Here is a 26,816-nt window from a genome sequence, read left to right as displayed (position 1 = left end):
ATAAGGGAGATAACTGCCAACTTCCGGTTTAGAAAATGTCACTTCCGGTCTCATATGATAGCTTTATTCACACTGATTCCAAAAATATATGGTTTATATATACTTATGCCTGTAATAAGGGAGATAATATGCTACTTCCGGTTTATAAAATATCACTTCCTGTCTCAAATGATAGATTAATGTATGACCATTCAAAAAATATATGGTTTCTATGTACTTCTACATGAAATAAGTGCAAAAATGACTACTTCTGGTTCACTCAAGGTCACTTCCGGTTGACATTTTTCAAGGTCATATGTCACCCAACATTTTGCAAAAGATTATATGACTTTATCATGTACCAAGTTGGAGTAATAATCAATTAACCTTAAATTGAATCATTTCAGGGACAATAACTCATATAAGATATCATTGGATTATTTCAGACCAAATGTATCATATCTTAATCACAATTAAGCAAATATTTTGCACTAGTTCATTAATTTGTAATTTTAAAAGCGACAGAGGAGATCAAATAACAAGGAAAAGTCAAAATTTAGAATATGACCTTGACCTTTGACCTTGGCCTCAATTTCATTTAAATGAACCAAGGAACTCAAATCAATATACCTTAGGTCTCTATCACTTACCATTCATGCTATACATTTATATATCCCTTATGTCAAATACAGAAGGGGAAATAACTCTCATATGGAGTTTACGTATCGCTTCGGTCAAAATTGGACAAAACATCCTGAGGATATAACGAGCAATTTGGTAAAATAAATTTGTCGCTTTCTTTTACGGTTACGGAGGAGATGCGTGCACAAGGAAAACAGTGTTCGGGGAGATAACTCCTACAAAGGAAATTATTTGGTTTCGCAGGGTCAATTTCAAAGGCGCATAAACTGTTCGATATCATATACCAAATATCTAAGCAACATATTGCCAAACAAATATTTATCGCAAGAACAAAATTAGGCGGAAGAAAAAAAAAAAAAAATAATCAGAAGAAAACCAATAGGTCTTTCCACAGAAAAGTGGAAAGACCTAATTAAAAACCAATTGTTCAGAGAACAATTGAAGGTCTTTCCACACATAAAGATCTATTTTGATATGGAAATATTAAACTTTGGTTTAAAATGTCATTTCCAGCGTCAATTGATAGCTTATTGTATGCTGATTCCAAAATTATATGGTTTCTATACATTTTTTTTAAATAAGGGAGATAATTTGTCACTTCCGGTTTGAAAATGTTACTTCCGGTATAATTTGAATGTTTACTTGACACTGATTCCAAAAATATATGGTTCTACATACTTTTATATTAAATAAGTATAAAAAATAGCTACTTCCGGTTTACACAAGGTCACTTCCGGTTGGATTTTCCAAGGCCAAATGGCTTGCAACCTAACGCAAAAAGTCCCATGGCTTTATCATGTATACATATGAGGTAAAAGCAAAGGTCAAAATCTAGAACGTCAAATTCAACTTTGACCTTGAGCTCAATTTCAAGGTCATAAACCAAGGACCTTAAATCAAATTACCCTAGGTCTTTATTATACTTGGTAAATGAGTTATACCACCATACAGGTAATTTTAAGTATACATGTATAAAAGGGAGAAAACTCCCATTGACGGTCAACATACCCTTGCAATCAAAATTTACGACATGTCGCAACTAACAATTTAGTAAAAATAATTTGTCGATATCTGATATCTTGTACGGTATTTGAAAATAAGTGATAATAAGCCAAAATCAAAATTGAGAATATGACCTTGACCTTTTTTTGGACCAAGGACCTCAAATCAAAAGACCCTAGGTCTATATCACCTATGGTTTACTAGTTAGAAATGCATATCACTTATATCAAATGCATAAGGGGAAATAACTCTCATATGGAGTCTCCAGATAGCTTCGGTCCAAATGGTCAGCCTTATCCTGAAAATGTTACGAGCAATTTGGTAAAATAAATTTGTCGTAATCTTTTACGGTTGCAAAGGAGTAGTGGCCACAAGAAAAACAGTGTTTGGGGAGATAACTCTTACAACGTAAAGTGTTCGGTTAAACAGTGTCAGTTTTAAAAGCGTATAAACTGTTCGATAGCATATACCAAATATCTAAGCGACATCTTGTGAAACAACAATACTACGCAAGAAAAAAATTAGGCGGAAGAAAAACAAAAAAAAAATAATAATCAGAACAAAATCAATAGGTCTTTCCACGGAAAAGTGGAAAGACCTAATAATTACATGAAATTCCCATTTACCTCTTGCATGTTACAACAAAAAATAGTACATTTTGATGAATTTTTATTGCATAAATTATGAAATTTTCATATTTCTCTAGTTTATAAGGCACTTTCTTTTAACCTTTTGCTGCTACATGTATAAGAATGGAAAATATGCTACATAACATAAAAAAAATCATGTCTTCCAGCAAAAGATTGGCATAGCCAAGTTATAGTGCATATTTGTAATTACTATAAACATTTATCATGGTCCAGATACCTTAAACCAGCTATGCAGACAAGAGTCACCACACACTTTCAACCTTGTCCTATTTTTAAAAATGGATGGCAAGCTACAGTGCATGGCAAAAAATGATAAAAAAAAAATAATCAGCTTGCAACACCTTGAATTTATATGCGGGAGCCTAACTTGATATAGGGCCCTAATTCATTGTGGGAGTCATAATTATTGGGAAGCAACAAAAGAAAGTTGATATATTAAAGCACACTTCATCAGTTTTGCACAACAAATATTAAACTTAATTGGTATCAAATAGTTGCAAATAAAAAATGCAGTAAAAATTTTCTATATAAAGAACATATATGCATTCATTTATCTGGCAAATGTGAATTACTTATTAAATTGATCTGATTAGGCCAATTAAAATTAATTGATAGATTTTTCATCCTTGCCCGCCCAGATTTTTTTTATTTAAAAAAAAAATATATGATTTCTGGATTTTTTTGTTTCTATTTCCGTTAACCGTACATGCTAACAACTTCGTTTCATTCAAAACTTCATGTTTCAAAATACGGATTTCGTATTTCTTCTGAGTAATTTAACCCAAATAATTCAGTCAATATCTTCCAAGAACAGAGATTAATTACAGGAAAGGCCTGATGTATTCGAGTGCAAGAAATAAGCGGTGTCAACAAAACCCAAATAATGTTAATATGTCACAAATTTCAGTGATTAGAAAAACTTTTTTAGTTTTATTTTAACAATACAAAGAGTTTGTGAAAGAAAATTTGGACTGTGAATGCTATTCAAAGCGTAATAATCATGACACACATATGTGTAAAACATGATTGAAATAAAGAAATTGATGCAAATGATCTTGTGCTTTACAATTTACACTAGTTGCTTAGGACTGTATATTGACTTGAGAACCGCCCAAGGGTGACCAGGGAAAAATAAATATGGTCACAACAGGTCTTCTTTAGACCGGCAGTAAAAACCTTGCCAAAGTTTGGTGTCTATTTGGCTTGCATGACGTACAACAATGCAGCCATGTCCGAACAAAACGGGGACGTTAACTCTGATGTTTTGTGTAGAAAGAATGCAATGCTCTCTGCAGGATAAGAACCCTTGTAACAACTTTGTGAGGGTCCATAGGTGGCCTGTTGCAAGGTAATATTTCTGTCCCTATCCAATATACCCTCATTTTCCATTGGCAGTCTAAACCCCCAGAACTTCATCACAGACAGCCTCTATTACTGGACCTACCTACTGTATTTATTGTTTATTTGTTTTCGTCCTGAACATGCATGAAATATTTGCCATGGCTGTTAAGCCACCAACAATCAATAATAACATTGACTTTAAAACAAAAAGTTCTCCAACATATATAGCAAGATTTACCCCATGACTGTCCCTTTTTGTTGACAATCTTAAAAGCAATCAAACCTAGTATTTTCAACACAATTTGAGTTTTCATTTTACTCTACTCATAATACTTGTGTTTCTTACCAATGCATACATGAAGGTTTTATTTTATGGGCACAATAAACCATATTTAAGCTAGCATAGAAGGCAAAATAAAGTTGATGTAGGCAGTCTAAAAGAGAGCATTTCTTGTAATGTTTTTCTATTAACTGTAAGTTGGTTTCTAATATGAACAGTGATTCCCAATCCGAAATGTTTAATTTAAAATTTGAAAAAGTGTGTAGAATTCTATATATATACTTGATATAAGCTTATTATTACTTGCATATGAAGAATACATTACGAAAGTGTGGCAATTTAGAAAAATAAAAAATAAAATCCTCCCACCCACCCATTTTTGTCAAAAAGTTCGCTGAAAATCTACTAATTAATTTTAGTTGCAGCAATCATATAATAAATAAGCAATTGATCTGAAAATGTCACATTGTTTAACTTTTCAATAATATGAAGTTTGATACAAAATTTGAAGAAACTGACACAGATAAACCATTGGAGCAGGGGTTTGGGGTATAATAAATATGAACTCAGAAAATATTACCAACCTGTTTATGATGATTAGTTGGAGTGTACATTGTGACTGGTTCATAAATCTTATTCTGTGATGAACCTCGTAGTTCAACTTGCTGATGTGGTGTCTGAAACCTGTTTAAATTATTTCAATAGAATTAAATTCAAAATATTACCAGCTATTTGAGTATTGCACAATGCTGTAATAATTCTCTCAAATAATCTTATATGTATTGTTAAAAAGCTAAACAATTGCTAATTATCTATGATGCTTAAAATCAAGTGACCCCTGTACGAAATGTGATGCCTGTAAATGAGACGGAAACCAGGCGTAAAAATCATACTATATCCTTGTATCATTGCAGTGTTAGGGAATGAATGTCCAGGCGGAAACCAAGCATAACTGAGACCATGACAATTTTAACAATTTTTTGTGTTTTTGTCCTATATCTTAAAAATCATAATAGTTAGATGGAAACTTTTATAAGCAAAAATGATCAGCAAGACAAAATCTACACTTGAGATAATTTGGTGGAAATCATACAACGCCTCCTTATTTGAGTTATTGCCCTTTAATGACGATTTTTGCCATTTTTTTCTCCCGTTTTGACTTTATATATGATTTAAGTTATGACAGATAAATAGACACTTCAATATAAAAAATGATCAACAATGCAAAATCTACAAAAAAGTCAAATTTTGCCGATATAGTTAGTAGACTGTTACTCTTCATAGGAGTGATTGCCCTCTTTTGTGTTTGAAGAAGATAGAGAGCAACAAAACAGACTAAATGATCAGTAATACAAGATCAACAAAACAGAGATTTTTGTCATGAATTATATTCTTTCCTACCATGTTTGAGAGTGTCCTTTGTTAAATATGCATATAGACCAAGGTGAGCGACACAGGTTCTTAATTAAAGCCTCTAGTTTATTATCCTAGGATTTAAGAATAATGTCTAACATAGGATTTAAGCTTAATGCCTAATTTCACTTATTGCCCCTAACACATCTATTTCTTCAATCTTGACCTTGGGAAAAATAATATTACATATTTTTTTATATAAAGATTGTTGTTTTAACTCTACTTGAATTCAATAAATAAAAGGAGTTAGATAAATGAATATATTAATATTCCATTTTGATATCATAAAAATATTTGAAAAAAAAGATTATGGGAATTACTGAATGAATGAATTCTAGAAAATTGATAAGAAATGTTTCATGAAAACTAGCCAAACTAATGACGGTTGGCCATGCTTTCATTGAAATTTCAGTATGAATGACCCAACTGACCCCCTCCTTTTTTAGCCATGAATTCAAATTTATTCCAGATTCAAATAAAATGCTTCACTGAGCGCAGCCTGATACAACCACAGAGGTCGATCCCTGTTGGGGCAAGTAATCAAATTTTTGACATAATATAGGTTTCTGACACAAAATAAATGTGGTCAAAGGGGGTTTAAACAAGATGCACAAGTACACGGATGCGCGACTCGCACTATCATTTTCCATGTTTAGTGGACCATGAAATTGGGGTCAAAACTATAATTTGGCATTAAAATTAGAAAGATTATATCACAGGGAACATATGTACTAAGTTTCAAGTTGATTGGACTTCAACTTCATCAAAAACTAACTTGACCAAAAACTTTAACCTGAAGCAGGACAGACGGACAAACAGACGGAAGGAAGAAAGGACGCACAGACATAAAGAAAACATAATGCACCTAGGTGGGGCATAAAAAACAACAAAAATTTAATTTAGTTGAAATCAAACAAATTTTAATTTTGGACCCTTCAAACCATAATATGGACTAATTTGAAAACAGGGACCAAAATAAAAAATCTGAATGCACAATAAGATTCAGCATATCATAGAGCCGCAATAATTCAATTTTGGACCCTTTGAACCTCAATGTAGACCAATTTAAAAATGCGGCCCAATATCCAAACTAGTAAGGCCAAAAAAAATTATATGTCTATTTAAGGTTACATACTTTAAAACAAGAGTGCACACGCTGAAATGTCTCGCCTTCTTTATTAATCATTGATATTATGTTGATAGTCCTAAATATAAAGCTTTATTACAACTGTCACATAAACTTAACATTAACCAAAAAACTAAACATTGACCAATGAACCATGAAAATGAGTTCAAGGTCAGATGAACCATGCCAGGCAGACATGTACAGCTAACAATTCTTCCATACAACAAATATAGTTGACCTATTGCTTATAGTTTAAGAAAAACAGACCACAACACAAAAACTTAACACTGAGCAATGAACCGTGAAAATGAGGTCAAGGTCAAATAAAACCTGTGCGACCGACATATAGATCATAAAATATTTCCATATACCAAATATAGTTGACCTATTGCATATAGTATTAGAAAAAAAGACCAAAACTCAAAAACTTAACTTTGACCACTGAACCATGAAAATGAGGTCAAGGTCAGATGAAACCTGCCAGCTAGACATGTACACCATACTATCATTCCATACACCAAATATAGTAGACCTATTGCATACAGTATAAGAAAAACAGACCAAAACACAAAAACTTAACTATAACCACTGAACCATGAAAATGGGGTCAAGGTCAGATGACACCTGCCAGTTGGACATGTACACCTTATAGTCCTTCCATACACCGAATATACAAGACCTATTGCTTATAGTATCTGAGATATGGACTTGACCACCAAAACTTAACCTTGTTCACTGATCCATGAAATGAGGTCGAGGTCAAGTGAAAACTGTCTGACGGGGATGAGGACCTTGTAAGGTACGCACATACCAAATATAGTTATCCTATTACTTTTAATAAGAGAGAATTAAATGTAACAAAAAATCTGAACTTTTTTTTCAAGTAGTCACTGAACCATGAAAATGAGGTCAAGGACATTGGACATGTGACTGACGGAAACTTCGTAACATGAGGCATCTATATACAAAGTATGAAGCATCCAGGTCTTCTAGCTTCTAAAATTAAAAGCTTTTAAAAAGTTCGCTAACGCCGCCGCCGCCGCCGGATCACTATCCCTATGTCGAGCTTTCTGCGACAAAAGTCACAGGCTCGACAAAAATAGGGTAGGTAGATCGGTATTTACATTTTATTTTATTTTTTCATTTTATTTTTTGTGACATAATTTTGAGTCATGCGGTTTCGTCTTGTCGTGGTCCGAGTTGATCACGGGCCGATTTTACCCATTATTTTAATGATTGGATTATTTCCCTTGGTTATTGGTTGGAACAAAATGGCGGCAAAGTGTTTATTTCATCACACGAGTCGTGAATTTCCTTAAAACAGCTGTCATATTCACGATTGTGAACATTGGGATGTATCAGGCAATTGATTTTTATTATCGGCAACACTAACTTCGCTTTTGACACGAGTTCAGTTTATTTTTCACTTTACAACGGAAATAAAATGACTTAGGGTAGGCACTCAAAAGTAGGGTCGGTCAGGTAACCGTAAACAGACATATATTTTTTTTTGGCCTAATACAAGGTTATAGAACCCCCAAAAATTAAAGACTTTAAATTAATCCCATTGAAATTGGATAAAAGATTTGTATCTATTTTCAATTGAAGATTTCTTGCTATTGCGCTATACTGTGACATTGTGCAATACAGTGCTTTTATATATAAATCAGAAAATTTTTTGGAAAAAAAAAACCCAAAAAAATATGAAAAAAAAAATTCCAAACAATTTGCTTGTTTTGGCCCCTAATTTCTAAACGTTTGGAGCAATTACCCCCAAACTCAATCCCAACCTTCCCTTTGTGGTATGGAAATTTGTAGTACAATTTCAGAAAGATCCATATACTTAAACACAAGTTATTGTCTGGAAACTAGAACTAGAGGCTCTCAAGAGCCTGTGTCACTCACCTGTATCTACTGTGGTTTTGGAAATCATGTAAAATAAGGTTTAAATCATAATAAATAGTACTAGATACCCTAATAATGATTGAGGCCAAGTTTGGTTTAATTTGGCCCAGTAGTTAAATTAAAAGCAGGTCATCCCACTCGTAACTAGACTTACAATAGTTACTGAAGACCCCTTATCATTATTTAAATTCGTTTTCATGTTGTGACCATTTGAATTTGTTTTTTTACAATTTTCTCTTAGACTTCTATAGTAAATCCCTGTTATATTTTTAGCCATGGTGCCCATGTTGGTTGGATGGCAGGGTCATCGGATATATTTTTCAATCAAGATACCCTATTGAAAATTGTGGCTAAGTTTAATTCTATTTGGCCCAATAGATTAAGTGGAGAAGATTTTTGTAAAAGATTGCAAAAATTTACGAAAAAAATTGACTATAAAGGGCAATAACTCCTTAAGGGGTCAATTGAAAATTTTGGTCATATTGACTTATTTGTAGATTGTACTTTGCTAAACATTATTGCTGTTTACATTTATCTCTATCTATAATAATATTTAAGATAATAACCAAAAACTGCAAAATTTTCTTAAAATTACCAATTCAGGGGCAGCAACCCAACAACAGGTTGTCTGATTCGTCTAAAAATCACAGGGCAGATAGATCTTAACCTGATGAACATTTTTACCCCATGTCACTTTGCTCTAAATGCTTTAGTTTCAGACATAAGCCAATAAAATGCTTCGCTGAGCACAGCCTGATATGACCGCAGAGGTTGAACCTTGAACAGTTGGGGCAAATTTGGACACAATATTCAAGCTTGATACTGTCTGAATTTGGATTGTGATAAAATTTTTGACATAATATAAGTTTCTGACACAAAATAAATGTGGTCAAAGATCTTATTGCCCAATACTGTGCAATAGAAGATTTCTTCTTAAAACTTTTCAAAATTTCAAAACTTGAAAAATTTTGAAAAAAAAATATGAATCCCCTAAAAAAATTGGGAAAAAAAATCCCCCCCCCACTTTTTGGCCCTTAATTCCTAAATTGTTGGCCCCATAACCCCTTTAATGAATCCCAACCTTCTACTTGTGGTATTAATCATTGTGGTACAATTTCAGAGCAATCGAAATACTTATACACAAGTTATTATCCTGAAACTATGAAACTAGAAAAATGCTTATGATGGTATGATACTAAACCCCTAACGGGAAGGATTGTGCCTGATATTCATATGATGAAGACATAATCTTTCAATCAGTTTAATTGAAGTCTGGAGCTGGCATGTCAGTTAACTGCTAGTAGTCTGTTGTTATTTATGTATTATTGTCATTTTGTTTATTTTCTTTGGTTACATCTTCTGACATCAGACTCGGACTTCTCTTGAACTGAATTTTAATGTGCGTATTGTTATGCGTTTACTTTTCTACATTGGCTAGAGGTATAGGGGGAGGGTTGAGATCTCATAAACATGTTTAACCCCGCCGCATTTTTGCGCCTGTCCCAAGTCAGGAGCCTCTAGCCTTTGTTAGTCTTGTATTATTTTTAATTTTAGTTTCTTGTGTACAATTTGGAGTTTAGTATGGCGTTCATTATCACTGAACTAGTATATATATTTGTTTAGGGGCCAGCTGAAGGACGCCTCCGGGTGCGGGAATTTCTCGCTGCATTGAAGACCTGTTGGTGGCCTTCTGCTGTTGTCTGTTCTGTGGTCGGGTTGTTGTCTCTTTGACACATTCCCCATTTCCATTCTCAATTTTATTTTATTGTTTTGGGCCCCTTTTTCCTAAACGGTTGGGACCATCATCCCCAAAATCAATCCCAACCTTCCTTATGTGGTATTGAACCTTCTTAAAAAATTTCATAGAGATCCATTCCCTTTAACTTAAGTTATTGTCCGGAAACCAATGTGTCTTCGGACGATGATGCAGACGACATCATACGATCCCAAAAATTTTTTTGCAGTCGTATAAAAACTGCATTTTACCCCTTTGTTCTATTTTTAGGCATGTCAGCCATGTTGGTTGGCAGGCAGGGTCATCGGACACATTTTTTAAAACTAGATACCCTAATGATGATTGTGGCCAAGTTTGGTTAAATTTCGCCCTGTAGTTTCAGAGAAGATTTTTGTAAAAGTTAACGACGACGGACGACGGACTCCAAGTGATGAGAAAAGCTCACTTGGCCCTTCTGGCCAGGTGAGCTAACAATGCTTGTTTTTGGCCCCTTTTTTGCCACCAATTCCTGAACTGTTGGTACCATAACCCCCAAAATCAATCCCAACCTTCTTTTTGTGGTATTGAACCTTCTGGTAAAATTTCATAGAGATCCATTCACTTAAAACAAAAGTTATTGTCCAGAAACCAAATGTGTCTTCGGACAACAACGACGAAATGATAACATAATATGAACACAAATTTTTTGTGTTCGTATAATAATTCCGCGTTTTTTGCAGAGCAAAACCATGATATCAAATATCCACAAAAAATACAATTGTTTCATAATTCACGAAAATTGATACCCCTGAAAATAAATGAATCCACAGTATTAGACACATTTTGTACAAACCATGTGTGCTGGTGTTGATTCATCATGTTTGGAACAATGGTAAAACTGTCTCCTAGGGAAGCACTCACACCTAAAGCTTCTACATTTTCCATTGGTATTTCTTCAATATGGTAGGTTAGAGGCTGGCCACTGAAAAAAAAAAAAGAACTAAAAGCTAACTTACCCGTAACAAATGATGACCCCTGCCTTACAATACTATAAGTATATCTAAAATACCAATAACCAAAAACAATCTTACAGACTTTTAGGAGACAAGAGTCCCCTTGACATGTAGAACAATAATATATTCCTTTATTCACATCCTCATGCAGGTATTGTATTCTTCTAGCTGTTGTATTGTCATGGAATAAAAGTTCCTCTACTGTCGTTAAAATACTAGTTCCAAATGGAAGAAATATTTCCTTTGGAAGAAATTTTACAGTATTTATTCCTTGGTAAAAGGGAATAAAGGGTATAGAATATTTGTTCCAATAGAAACATTTGTTATAAAATTGAGAACCGAAATGGGGAATGTTTCAAAGAGACAACAATCCAACCAAAGAGCAGAAAACAGTCCAAGCCCACCAATGGGTCTTCAACACATCAAGAAAATCCCTCACCAGAAGGCATGCAGTCTTTAGCTGACCCATAAACAAAAATGTGTACTAGTTCAGTGAAAATGGACTAAACTCCAAAACATATAAATGAACCAAAATTTAAAAAACATGCAAGACTAACATAGGCCAGAGTATTATAGCATTGTTTTAAAAAAAAAGTAATTTCATAAAACTTATGTAAGTAAGTAAAAAAAAGATAGCATTTAGAGGAGGTTTAATAATATTACGAGACAAGGTACAGTCTAAGGGATATATTTGGCCCCCTATTTTGTTACAAGCATCGGAAAAGATTTGCTTATATCTGTTCTTCAGAAGCACATCCAAATTTATCATTCAGTAAAGCAGAAACCTGATTTTGGGTTGCTTCAAGTGCTTTGAATACGTCAAAAGATCGAAAAATGTCAATTTCTAGACTGAAATACCTCGTTTTTAAAGGCCTCCACCAAGGTGGGCCACAGTAAAAAAATGTGATGAAGATGGCAAACAACAGGGTTTGTCTTTAAGAAAAGAAACTATTGGCTCATGTTGACAGAGGCACTCAAAAAACAAAATATTCTCCTAAAATTAACAACAACAAAATAATCTGAAAATATTAATATTGGAGCAAAAGGGATAAAGGGCAGAAAGTATCCACATGTGGCTGTGACTACAAGACACCCTCAACTAAAGCAAGAAAACTTCCAAAGGTGAGGTTTTTTTGTTTAATGATTTGTCACCATTCTTTAAATTGTTTTTTATAATATCTTTGTTAATATCAAGGGTGATAGTGTTTTATCGATTTAGATCAACACTTAAAATGGTGAAAACATATGCAATTGGCACGCATGATAAAAAGGTCATTTTTCAGTTGTCCCTCTGGTTGAGTCACCTCTTAAATTAAAGAGACAAATAGTTATAATTATTAAATTACTTTTCTATTCAAGTAAAAAATACTCAGCATATGTAAAAATTTAGGACAAAATACTGGGCTATGAGAAAAAACACCTCCGCTGTTTACATAACTAGTTTTGTTCAATATTAACGTCAAAATTTATAATGAAAAAACGTGAAAGTAAACAATTCTTGCAAGTCAGTTTGTCCCAGTCTCAGATTACAAAAAGAAAAAGAGGAGAAAAGTTACAAATCATCTATGCAGTAGGTGTAAATACATCACTGATCAGTAAGGTTAATTGATAACCAAGTGTAGTGGTAACACGTCTGAATCAGATTCTAGCTGGCATTATAGAAATAATACGTTCAAATCTCGTTCATTTCACTATTATCGTATTTTCAGGATAATAATAGCCAGCAATTTAGTCGGATGACTATACGCACATACTTTTTAGTCGTTTCAATGGAATGTTAAAGGATTTTCTTCAAACTTCATGTCTCATTCACTTTTGGCCCTTTATTTTCGATGTTTCATTTTTTTTAAAACAAAAACAGTGGAATAGATCTAAAATCTTTCATCAGATGTTATTCAAATTTTAGGCCAATATTTGCCCCTATGGGACCTTCTCCTTTGCAGATTTAAACATAAAGCTAGATTGATTGTGTATTGCTATTTTACAATCCAAGATGGCAGCTATTACAGTTAATCAACCGTAACTTCCATCAAAACATGAATCATTAACTTTTGTAATAAAGCGCATGTAAAAATAGTGGAATTAAATATTTTTGTAGTGTAAAAGTTTTGACTTTTAAACTCTCTAAAATACACTTCCACACAATCTTATCAAACAAAAGTTTTCCTATTCAATATATTGGAGGTTGATTTGAAAAATCTGATAGCAGATTTTTCTGCTGCATCGATCTTTCTCATATGAAGCCTTCTCCTGTAATGAAAAAGGTAAATACAATTGATACATACTGGAAGTGTGATCAGATTTTCAAAGCTGTAAATTTTCTCTTTGACAACATCTATTTATGTTTCAGCAATATAGTTTATCGACAGGTTGTTGGTATTCCTAAAGGCACCAATTTCACCCATTTGATAGCCGACTTATTATTGTATTGTTATGAATCACAGTGTATGGACAAACTCAGTAAAGACCATTCATAATTCCATTTAATTGATAAATTCAACAACACTTACTGTTATCTTGATGACATTTTTTTCCTTTAATAATTAAGAATCCTCGATATCTTCTGCTGAAATTTACTTTAAACAAATCAAACATAAACAGCGATTTACTAGGCTCTTTGCCAACAAATTTATCCTGCAATTGCAGAATATTCACAGCTAAGTTAGCCATTATCTCTGTTTGTGACATCTCCATGCTTGAAAATTTGCCCATGACGTCTTTCATTGTTGGACTGTTAATGTTATTGTTAGTTTCACCACCTGTGGTTTTGCTTTCACTTTCAGGATTCCTGGACATGCGCACTGCATCTGTACTTCTATTCATTAAAATACTATTTTTATTATCGGTATCATGGTTTCCCACTGTTTCCTAAACCTTTCCCAATTTAAGTTTATACAATTCTTTTGTGCGACATTTCACCATTTCGGCCAAATTGTTCCTTTCAGATTTCGATTCACCAATGTTCTCATCCGCCATTGTGTAGACCACTTTGGTCAATGCCAGTATTTATCCAATCAATCTACACGAATTTCAAACCATCACACAAAATTCACAGCATATCCATCAAACATAAAAGTTTAACAATGATAAGAAAAATATAAAAAGTCCAACAAATTATTATTTCCAATGAAAATGTCGAAAAACTAATCAATCTCATAAAAATGCATGTACCATCTCGGATAACAATGTGACTGCAATAACCTTGGGCAGTGCCACCTGGCTGTCCTCGCATGGGAAATGGTATATATCACTAGTTTATTTCCTATAATGAAATATTCCAGTTTTACGAGGGAAACATTTTACAAAACATTTTGACAAAACAGACAATTTTTCATTTCCTAATGTTAATTTTCCTGTTTTGGATAATGATGTTCCTTTGGCCCCACCTTACAGTGTTTAAATATCCCAACAATGAACACATTGGGTATGTCAGAGTCAGTAATGATATTTTGGATTTCAATGAAAGTTGAATATATGTATTACTGGTATATTATTAAGTCAAGGATTTCAAATTTACTTATTATAAAACTTTTACTAAATGCTACATATATATTATAAAATGCTCCGCAGGGCGCAGCTTGATACGACCGCAGAGGTCGAACCCTGAACAGTTGGGGCAAGTATGGACAAAACATTCAAGCTTGATACAGCTCTGAATTTGGATTGTGATTAAATATTTGACACAGCATAGGTTTCTGACACAGAATGAATATGGTCTAAGAACTTAAAAATTTAATATTGGACATTTACCTATTATGGTCCAATATCCAAAATCTAAATACATGGTTAGATTCAGCATATCAAAAAACCCAAAGAATTCAATTTTTTATGAAATCAAACAAAGTTTAATTTTGGACCCTTTTGACCTCAATGTAGACCAATTTGATAACGAGGCCCAAAAATAAAAAATCTAAATACATGGTTAGATTCAGCATATCAAAGAACCCCATACATTCAATTTTTGTTGAAATCAAACAAAGTTTAATCTTGGACCCCGATTTGGACCAACTTGAAAACTGGGCCCATAATCAAAAATCTAAATACATGTTTAGATTCAGCATATCAAAGAACCCCAAGAATTCAATTTTTGTTGAAATGAAACTAAGTTAATTTTGGACCCTTTGGACCTTAATGCAGACCAATTTGAAAACGGGACCAAAATTAAAAATCTTAATACACGGTTAGATTCGGCATATCAAAGAACCACAATCATTCAATTTTTGATGAAAAATTTTGGACCCTTTGGACCTTAATGTGGACCAATTTAAAAACGTGGTCCAAAATTCAAAAAAATTTAATACACGGTTAGATTCAGTATATCAAAGATCCCCATATATTCAATTTTAGTTGAAATCAAACAAAGTTTAATTTTAGACCCCGATTTAGACCAACTTGAAAACTGGGCCCATAATCAAAAGTCTAACTACATGTTTAGATTCAGCATATCAAAGAACCCCAAGAATTCAATTTTTGTAAAAATCAAACTAAGTTTAATTTTGGACCCTTTGGACCTTAATGTAGACCAATTTGAAAACGGGGCCCAAAATCAAAAAATTTAATACACAGTTAGATTCAGGATAGATATTAAAGAACCCCATATATTCAATTTTTTATGAAATCAAACAAAGTTTAATTTTGGACCCCTATTTGGACCAACTTGAAAACTGGGCCCATAATCAAAAGTCTAACTACATGTTTAGATTCAGCATATCAAAGAACCCAAAGTATTCAATTTTTGTTAAAATCAAACTTAGTTTAATTTTGGACCCTTTGGACCTTAATGTAGACCAATTTGAAAATGGGACCAAAAATTAAAAATCTAAATACACGGTTAGATTAGGCATATCAAAAAACCCCAATAATTCAATTTTTGATGAAATCAAACAAATTTTAATTTTGGACCCTTTGGACCTCAATGTTGACCAATTTAAAAACGGGGCCCAAAATCCAAAAACTTAATACACGGTTAGATTCAGCATATCAAAGAACCCCAAGAATTCAATTTTTGTTAAAAATCAAACTAAGTTTAATTTTGGACCCTTTGGACCTTAATGTAGACCAATTTGAAAACGGGACAAAAAATAAAAAATCTAAATACACGGTTAGATTTGGCATAACAAAAACCCCCAATAATTCATTTTTTTATGAAATCAAACAAAGTTTAATTTTGGACCCTTTGGACCTCAATGTGGCTAAATTAAAAACGGGGCCCAAAATCCAAAAACTTAATACACAGTTAGATTCAGCATATTAAAGAACCCCAAGAATTCAAGAATAAAACCCCATTGAAATTGGTCAAGAAATAAGCAATTTATACAAAGTATTAGAAAAGTATTGTTTTTTGCCCCTTTTTGGTCCCTAATTCCTAAACAGTAAGGGCCATAACCCCCAAAATCAATCCCTACCTTCCTTTTTTTGTATGAAACCTTGTGGTACAATTTCAGAAAGATCCATACACTTACACACAAGTTAATGTCTGGAAACTAGAAAAATGCTTATTTGGACCCCTTTTTAGGCCCTTAATTCATAAACTGTTAGGACCATAACCCCCAAAATCAATCCCAACCTTCCTTTTGTGGTTTCAAACCTTATGTTTCAATTTCATAGAGATCCATTCACTTAAACTAAAGTTATTGCCCGGAAACTAAATGTCTTTGGACGACGCGGACGTGATACCAATATACGACCGCAAAAATATTTTGCGGTCATATAAAAATTTAGTTAAGAAGTTTGGCTGCACCTCTAGAAACTTATTTGAATAGTTATTAAAAAAGGGTTATAATTATTGATATTGTTATCAATAAATCAAAACCCAACTAAATATGTTTGCTATACACCTATTGACACTTACGGTCGTACATTTTGTCGAAACCTATATTTTCCCATTGCACAAGATCATGCATTTCTTTGACTATTAATGATGTTTTTACACAAAATTTGATGTGTACTGATCAATATTTTACTCTTAGATTCATGATGATATTAGTTGTTATAGGCTATGAACTAGCTTTCAGTAACTGTTAGTACTCTCATGCAGATCTGTACTTTTAGTGGGTTTTTTTTTTGAATCTATCTGATTAGTTTAGCCCAATTCAACTGATTTTATAGTTTGTTCTTATTATGTGCTGTTAACTACTGTCGAACTTAAGGGGAAGGGTTCTACGACCGCAAACATGTTTATCAATGCCACATTATGTATGCACCTGTTCCAAGTCAGGAGCATGCAATTCTGTTGTTGTAGTTTGTTGATGTATACATATAATATTAGTTTTTCATTTATTGATTTGTGCATATAAATCAGGCGGTTAGATTTCTCGTTTGAATTGTTTTGCATTTGTCATGCTGAAGCCTGCCAGTATAGCTGGCTATGCGGTATGAGATTTGCTCATCGTTGAAGGCCATAGGCTGACCTATAGTTACTAACTTCTTTGTCATTTGGTATTTGATAGAGTTGACTGATTGGCAATCAAACCACATCTTCTTATTTTGATATCAGATTATTATTTCATTCATAGAGCATTTTTGTATATCTTCTATTGTTCATCTTTGCTTAAGCAATTACTGTCTTTCTATCATTCTTGCAAAAATGATAAAGGTTAATTTTTCAAAATTTGTCAATTAGTTATAAGGACAAAACTTCTATAGGGAGTCAGTTGATGTGTTCAGTCATTGAGCATTTATGTAGATCATGTATTGCTGATAATTTTAGCACGAAATGATTTTAGTGTATTCCAATGTTTAAAAAAAAAAATTTGGTTCGAAATATTCATTTTAGGGCAATAACTTCTAAAAGTATAAGGAGCTAACAGATGATTACATAGTACAAGCAAATGAAAAATTTTAAAAAATAAAACTTCACATTGATTTGAGGGGAAGTTTCTTTTATGTTGTAGTTTTTGAGCTAATAAACAAGAACATGTTTAACTCCCATCTGGTGATCATTTTCTATTTTTGATAACAGTGGCCATGTTCTTTTTCATTGGTTTTGGAGGAGAAACTTTTTTAAAACTGTCATGAATGCCAAGATATAATAGCTCAGAACATTCACCTTAAAATACATATTTCAAGTTTTCCAACCAATAAGGAACTATATATACAACGTTTTTCAATTATATTTCTGTATTCTATTACTACTTATATAACACAAGAACAGAAACATTAAAAAAAAATATAAATGTTGTCAAGAAGAAACCCATTAACCTGTAAACCTTAAATATGCATAATTATATCTTAATTGTTTTATCAAATCAGTTATTATGTACATATATACATATGCTTACTTGTTATCAGGGTTTAAATAAGGCTGCTGTATGGCTATCTGTCGAGATATATGCTCTAACAAACTTCCATCATGTGTTAAAGAGGAATCTAGATCATCATCCATCACAAGCTCTATCGGTGGATTTTTGTAACTGAGCCCAGTCTCAAGGATATCTGGTCTTTCCATGGAAATATCCTGTTGCTGAGATCGTAATGTTTCAATACTGTCATCTCCATTTGAGTAAGTTGCACTGACCATATCATGGATGTGGTTATTGTTGATATCTGGTGCATTTTCTAATGGTTCGTGAATATTACGATCACTGTTGTTATTTTGTTCTTGTATTGGTAAACTTATATTTACTGGTAGGCCAGAACTGAAAAAAAGTATTGTCATTTGACATCTATGCATAATACTCACTAAAGCAGAGCACCAGTAATATCTGATATGAATAAAAAAATATATTGGGTGTAAATTAATGAGACAAAAACAAACCAACAAAAAATAAGCAAAAGAGATCTAGAGGGTAATGTACAGACTTCAACAACAGATCATATGTTTATATGCAAAGCTCAATCGGCTAAAGTCCACAAACATACAAATACATTTGTACTCCAAAACAGTTCTCCAGCGGCAGGTACATAACATCATCTATAATATATTACTAAATTTAAAGACTTTAATTTTTTGCAATTTTTATCCTTTTAAAATTGTATAATATATGATATCAACCTGATTTTGATGTTGATAATCTCACCCTGTTTGACCAAACACTTTTCTTTGTAAGAGTTGATTGATAGCGTTCAATTTTGTCAGTTTTTATGGACTTCCCCTTTTTATGCCCCACCTAAGATAGTAGAGGGGCATTATGTTTTTCGGTCTGTGCGTCCGTTCATTCGTCCGTCCATCGGTCTGTCCCGCTTCAGATTTAAGTTTTTGGTCAAGGTAGTTTTTGATGAAGTTGAAGTCCAATCAACTTGAAACTTAGTACACATGTTCCCTATGATATGATCTTTCTAATTTTAATGCCAAATTAGAGTTTTACAGTCCACTGAACATAGAAAATGATAGCATGAGTGGGGCATCTGTGTACAATGGACACATTCTCGTTTGAATTTGCCTTGGAGTTCAGTAATTTTTTTTGAAACACTGTTTCCTTCCCAACCATATAAGAATCTGATTAATTTATTTTTCCAAATTACTTGTTTAATATATCTTCAGGGTGTCTTGTTCAATTTGACCGAAGCGATACATATAGACTCCATATGAGAGTTATTTCCTCTTTTGTATTTAACATAAGTGATATGTAAGTGTAATTCATGAACTGTAAATGATAGACATAGAGTATTTTGATTTGAGGTTCTTTCAGAACGACTAGACCACTATAAATTCAAAATGTCAGAGTTAATTACCATATCAGTGTTGTTCAGTTAGGAGTTGAGTTTTTTCAATTTCAATTCTTGGATTTATAGTCATGGAACTATTTTGTATAAATAGATTATTAATACACAATTCATTTTTGTGCTATGCCTGTACATATAATTTTAATTGGGAATTCCTGTCTATTATTTGGTCCAATCAGTGTGGGGGTTTCCCAGTTACTGCTGCATGTGAAATCTCGTTTACGAATTGCTTTTTCGAGATCATACTACTAACCAATCAAAATTAACATTGCATTTGAATTAACCAATCAGCGCTTAATTAACAGGGCTTTTGTTTTAGGCACTAGCACATAATTATTTTGAAAGCAACGCTTGCTTTGAGCAGACATTCAAATATTTCTGGGAAATAATTTATTCCCACCCTCCGCTCCCTAGAGGATAGTTTTTACTTTATTGCTATGTCATTTCAGCCTTTTATTATAATATATTGTTCATAAGTAGAGTAGTAATGTTTTCAAAAGAACTCACAGTTATCATGTACTTTGTGTTAGGAGCTAGTACCACAGATTTTCAACTTGATTTTGCTTTGTTTGTAATTATGTTTATTGCTTTATTGATATGCAAAGAAAATATTAAACTGTGGTTCTTTGTCCCAGACCTGTGTTTGTTCAGTTTATACTTCTAACCAAGAACCGGTTAACATGTCTTGGGCCCCTTACTGATCTCTGATTAGTGTAAAACAGATGCTTTCATTTGCACTGTATCTTTTCAGCGTTTGGTTTGGCCCCCAAAAGAGAGAGCACTTAAGTAATAGTAACACAGTCCCTAAATAGAATAAGGAGCATAATATAGGGAGGATTTGGGGGGGACTAGTAATGTGGATTAATTCTTTTATTGCATTGCCCATGGCCTGGACTATTTAGTGGAAATAAAGTAGAAAATGAAGGTAACTATATAACTTCTGCACGTTCTCGATTGTTTTGATGGAACGTCATCTACAAAGTTTTGACAACATCCATTGTTGTGTGATGTTAGAGGAGTGAAATTGTCAGATTTTTATTTCACTTGGAAATCACTGTAATTCATTGGCAATTTGCTGTGTTTTTGGCAAAGACTGTTAAATACATATGTTTCAGGCATTTTGTAAAATGACTGAATAATATCAGACTATTTATAAATGCCTAACCTTGACAGGCATTATAAAATAAATGACTAAATAAACCTAGTCATTTTTCAAAATGACAGAAATTTTGAAACAAAATTGAACAAACTGCTGTTAAGTTTCAGAGAATTTCAATTTTGTAGAAAATTATATTATTGAGATACATATATATATTTATATATATATATATACGACCAAAAAACACAATATCCTGCAAAATTAAGTTTTATTCTTCAAATACCAGCTGGGAAAGTTTGTATGTCTTTGATAAGTTCTCTTCAGTGAAACTACTTTAAGAAGAATGTGTAACAGTAAATTTGGTCCGGTAGTAAAATTTGTCCGCCAGACTTTTTTTCCTAGTTAATCAAGTCCATGACCATTATTTTACTAGGAATGTATGTCCCAGGACAAATTTTCCTAGGAAAATAAGTCCATAGCTAGTAAAATATGTCTGGCACTTATTTTCCTAGGAAAAATTGTCCTAAGACTAGTTTTTCTAGTAATTTTTATTATATTATAAAAATTAATGAAAATAAAAAAAAAAACATATTTTCTTAGTTAAGATGGGAAAGTTTTATTTTGTTCCCTACATGGACGTTTTTACCTAGGAATATTAATGACATGGACATGATTTTCTAGGAAAATTAGTCTGGGGACATGAATTTTATTAAGATATTAATGCACAACTCTTTAACAATATTAAAACATAAAAATTGAATTTCCATTGTTTACATATAAATAATTTGTTTCATTAGAATTTTCCTTTTAAATAAAAGACATAAACGTTTTTAACTCGGCATATTCATGACTTGGACAAGATTTCCTAGGAAAATTAGTCTGGGGACATAAATTCTATTAAAAAAATTGATACACAAATCTTAAACAATATTAAAACATAACATTTATATTTACCTTTTAAAATAAAGGGCATGGACGTTTTTCCTAGGAATATTTATGACATGGACATGATTTCCTAGGAAAATTAGTCTGGGGACATACATTTTATCAAAACTATAAATACACAACTCTTAAACAATTAAACATAACATTTAAATTTTCATTGTTTAAATGTAAATGATTTGATTCATTAATATTTTTTCCTATAAAAAAAAGGACATGGACGTTTTTACCTAGGAATATTAATGACATGGACTTGAATTCCTAGGAAAATTTGTCTGGGGACATAAATTACTAACATCGGACTAAAATTACTAGTAAATTCTGTAACCATGGACTTTTTATACTAGTAATATATGTCCGCCCGGACATATTTTACCAGGACAAATTTATCTCTTACAAATGCACTCAGTCTGTATTTTAGATAGTAATTTTATAATCTTCTAAGTTCTTGTCACAATTGTAGAAGGACAAACTGTTCTGCAATAGAACAAACTTTACTAACATTTTTTGAAAAATCTAGATTCAAAACAGAAGTGTTTAATATGAAGCAGAAAAAAATAACGATGTTTTTCATTGGCTAATTGATTTTTGTTTGCTCTGTGACAAATTAAAACATGCATATTTAGAATGAGAACAAATGGATAAAAACCAGACAACAAAGTTCCACTGATTAATATCAACAGCCCTTCGATGAGATTGTAGTTGAGAAACACCTCTTGTTTGAAATTTTTAATTTTGTCCAAATCATATGTATAAATGTCCTGTAAAAAAGAGTATTGTCCAGTTAAGAAGAATGGTTTACTGAACCAAATGTCCAGTTGATTTCTCATAGCCTTGGGAACCACTGTAAAACAACCTCCGACATACATATAGGTATAAACAACATGGGCCTCGTGAAGCAATAAACACATCAAATAACAAATAAATTTAATTTTTGATAAGGAATCATTTTTAACCAGGAACACACTATAACTTTTCCATACAGTAGCAGAAATATACAGGAAAGAACAGACTTTCAGAGAAATTGACTGATTCAATATGACTGGTTTCTATACTCTTCTTTAAAAGAAGGAGCTTATTGTATATATACATTGGTCAATTATTATATATATATATATTATTAATATCAACTTGACTTGTTTAAAACATTTATCATGTATTAAGTTTCTTGTCACTTGTGTATACAATGTACTATGTTTGCATTTTAACCCGCCAGTTTCATGTTTTGCAATAAAGATATATATATAATAACATATTGTGCTCTATGTGGGGTTGGCAATTGTGGAATCCTAGCAAACAAACCTTTAACTGGTATGGCACATGCTTGTACCAGACTAAACGAAAAATTTCCGAAAGGTGACGATCCGTGTAAAAAAAGTAGAGCCAAAACTGTAGCTTTTCCTTGATAATATCGAGAAAAAGACGGTCTATATACAAACTTTATAGTACTCAGATGCACATGCATTATAATTTACATTTTTTACAGGCATGCAGGCATCCACGAAAAATGAAATTGGAATCAATTTTATAAGTTCCCTGTTTAACCATTAGCTTTAATTGTTACAATTTTCATGACATAGTTATCAATAAAACAAAATTGAATTTTTATAAATTTCTGGATCCACTCCTGATATTTATGACCTCTTGAACTGTTGAAAGGCAGTTGCAGAGTAGGAAGGCTTTTCAGCAATAAATTAAATAGCCTTTCAAAACCTCATAATTATTTGGACTTGTCTCAACCACTTGTCTCAACATACCTTCTCCTTTAAGATTTCATCTAATTTCTGTTTCGTAATATCGACGATCCTGCAGTAAATATAAATATTTTGATATTAAAATAATGTTGCCGACTGCTGGTCATTTGCTGTCTTCATTTTGAGCTTTTTTCAGTTCTTCAACTTGTTCAAGAGAAGACGATTTTATATCATTAGTCTAGAAGATCATAGAATTATTTATATGCATACCCTATAAAACTGGGAACATTGTGACATCTTTCAAGTTCATCCTGTGTCATCAATCTTGTTTCGCCACTGCTATCTTGAACTAAAATCCATGATGTTGCCGTATCGTCTGCTGTTGTCCGACGAGCACCTGCTCTATCAGACGAAATCGAACACTTTTCCATGAATAGCTTCCCAAAAGAGAAATTTTGATGAACAGCTGTGAAAATAAGAGATTGAAATTAAAAATATTTCTTTAAACAAGCACATCTGGAAATAGTATAATAACAGAGCACATTTAAATTACATATAAAATGATAACCGAGACATACAATAAAACTCTGATGGTAATGACCAAATATGTAAAACCGTACTTTCAGTTTCATGTGCATATTCAAAGCATAATGATACACAATTTATACATGGCAATAAAGTATTATGTTAATGAGCAATATATCACATTTGTATAATTATGTACGCAAATATGCACGAGACCTGCTGAACATGGTCAGTGTCAAAATCAGCTGATTGAGTGATTCACAGATACTGCTTCTGTAACCCATACGTTCGTGTTTCAAGTATCCGTATCGTCAATCTTAATTTTATCAATTCATGTTTATAGGCACTTTTTCAGTTTACTTACGTTTTTTTAGGGAAATACAAATGTCAATCCAGCGGGAAAAGTGAAGTGCTATGCTGGTGCTAAGAACGTGGATAGCGTCTGTTTACAACGTCTGTTTTGAATTTTACGTCACCGGGCGTTACGTCACGCAGATGAACTTCTCCAAAAGAAGCAACCATTTGATTGTAGGGGTGCAGTAAAGATTCTGAGGGAAAAAATCAGGAATAGTTTACTTCAGATATATATATGTCAGAATACAATTTTATATTTCTCGGATTTCACCAAGGAATTCATTGTGTATTTAGATGTACAGTTAGTATTACCATGGTATTACCAAAACGTCACAGTACCCAAATTGCACCCGTTTAGCAAAAATAACAGCGGAAATCGTACAATTTTTTTTAGAGACTATAAAAAATTTGTACTTTTATGATATGACGTTAAACACGTCTTTCGTCATAGCTCAATATATTTAAATATACACAAAACGTTCACAGTATATATCAACAGATGAAGTATTCACTGGAAAAAGTAACTTCTACGGAAACGTCGTGCCACTGCGTCGCGCGCCATGCGACGTACACAAAAAGTCAACTTTTAAAAATGAGCAATTTAAGATCATTAAAATATGTTACAGGAATCCATTTCTTAAAAAGATAATAGTTAGCATGGACTATTGTCAAATTGTTCTAAATATCTGGAGAATTAAAACTAACATTTGTTACTCGATTTTTTACGGATGTGAATTCAAATCCATTTTCTATGATTCAAAATCAAATTGGTGGAACTATGTAGTAAATAAGGATACATCTACAAAATAAACACAGAATGGAAACTTTGGATCATAAATAAACATGGGTGAAAAAAACTGTCAAAATAGGTGCAATTTGGGTACACTCACGTTAGTTGTAATAGCCATAGATATACATTGTAGATATGGCTACTATATCTATGGTATTACACAAACGGAATTTAAATTTAAGTGTCAATTTATGAAATATGGAAATGTCTGTACCAAGTCAGGAATATGACAGTTGTTTTCCATTCGTTTGCCAGCTTTTGTTTTTGCCATTTGATAAGGGACTTTCCGTTCTGAATCTTCCTTGGAATTCGGTATTTTTATATATTTTATACACATTGATCGCGCTAGGGCATACACTAATATAAGATACGATAAATTTCATAAAGATCATTAAAGTCGGGTTTGTAAAACAAAGAAAACACAAGGGTTTTTTTCCGACAATAAAAACATATAGCGGTACATAACAGTAAAACGATTCATGCAAATTTAATATCAGAAACAAGATGGCAGGCATATCTTAAAAATAATATCTATAATATTAATACTAGGAATCTCAACGAATTAAACATCTGCTGGAACATGTAGTTAAAAAACAATAAAAGGTCAGAAAAAAAGAAGAATAATTGTTTTCATCTACAAGGCACATTTGCAGGCAATCCTATTACAATATAAAAATAAATTTCTGAATTGATTATAATTTGTTTCATTTCTGAAGTTTTCGGACAGTGAATTCCATAATATAGGTGCAGCATACCGAATTTTTTTTCTCCATAAGTACTTATTTTAATTGATGGAAATTCCAATAAATTTACATATCTAAAAGCATGCTTGCTGTTTGATTTTTTAGTGACAAGATCATTTAGACTACTGAGGAGGAGCTTGCCATGGCCGTTTATGATTTTAAAAGTCTTTAACGCCTTCGTTTTCATTTGTCTAATTTTACCTTGGCTGTATTATGCAAAACCTTTTTGAATTTCGGGTCCAAGAATTCTCTTCGACCTCGTACTTTATTTGACCTTTTAGCCTGTTCATTTTAGCATTAACTGTTGGAGTTATTATGTCACCCCGAACGAATGTTTTTACTCTGCATCTTTTTTATTATTATTATTATTCCACCTTTTATGTCCGCGGCAATTCCAAGAGACTTCTGGATCAATGTGACTGAAGCTGCAGCATAATGAGAAGCACCATATGAAGTTGTGCAGGACACTTTTGGAATTTTTTTAATGGCCGCCGTAACCATGGAAATTACAAACATATAAAGAAAAAGTTTAACATAGAACCATATGAGAAAACACATAAAGGAAGCATTTTCTCACAGAATGTAGATCAAACACGATAAAACTTCGCTGAAATGTAACATGTCATGTGGCATCTGTCTTTAGAATTTTCAAAATTAATAGCTCCCGTTACCATGGAAACAATGCAAAAAAATTCAAAATGCTCTAAACTTAATGAAATTTTAGAGAAATGTCACCTGGCTTGTGAAGAGTTGCTGTTTGATTTTGGAATTTTCAAAATTGCTGCCGTTACCATGGAAACAGCAAAAATGTTAAAATTTCAAAATGTTCCAAATGTTCTGAAAATAACAGAAAGATGTATAACCATGCATATACCCTCACCAACCTCTTCTGTTTCAGTAATGGTCTCGTTATTTTCTTTCAGTGTAATACGGGGTGCTA

The 26,816-nt window shown here is 32.6% G+C and overlaps 1 protein-coding gene across 2 annotated transcripts in view; it reads right to left on the bottom strand.

Annotated features, from left to right (window-relative positions):
• Positions 1-23,923, bottom strand: part of LOC127705757 (uncharacterized) — a 60,632-nt gene extending 36,709 nt beyond the window's left edge. For both annotated transcript variants that reach the window (XM_052210116.1, XM_052210117.1), the window contains exons 1-4: positions 23,735-23,923; positions 18,346-18,702; positions 10,906-11,034; positions 4,479-4,578 (exon numbers count right to left, since the gene is read on the bottom strand). In XM_052210116.1, the coding sequence (XP_052066076.1) occupies positions 4,479-4,578; positions 10,906-11,034; positions 18,346-18,702; positions 23,735-23,895 (747 nt within the window). In that variant the 5' untranslated portion in view covers positions 23,896-23,923. The remainder of the gene's footprint in view (positions 1-4,478; positions 4,579-10,905; positions 11,035-18,345; positions 18,703-23,734) is intronic.
• Positions 23,924-26,816: the final 2,893 nt, after the last annotated feature.

This window comes from Mytilus californianus, unplaced genomic scaffold, assembly GCF_021869535.1.
Source record: "Mytilus californianus isolate M0D057914Y unplaced genomic scaffold, xbMytCali1.0.p SCAF_6, whole genome shotgun sequence".
Taxonomy (NCBI): Eukaryota; Metazoa; Mollusca; class Bivalvia; order Mytilida; family Mytilidae; genus Mytilus; species Mytilus californianus.
This window is presented reverse-complemented; position numbering and strand designations above follow the sequence as displayed.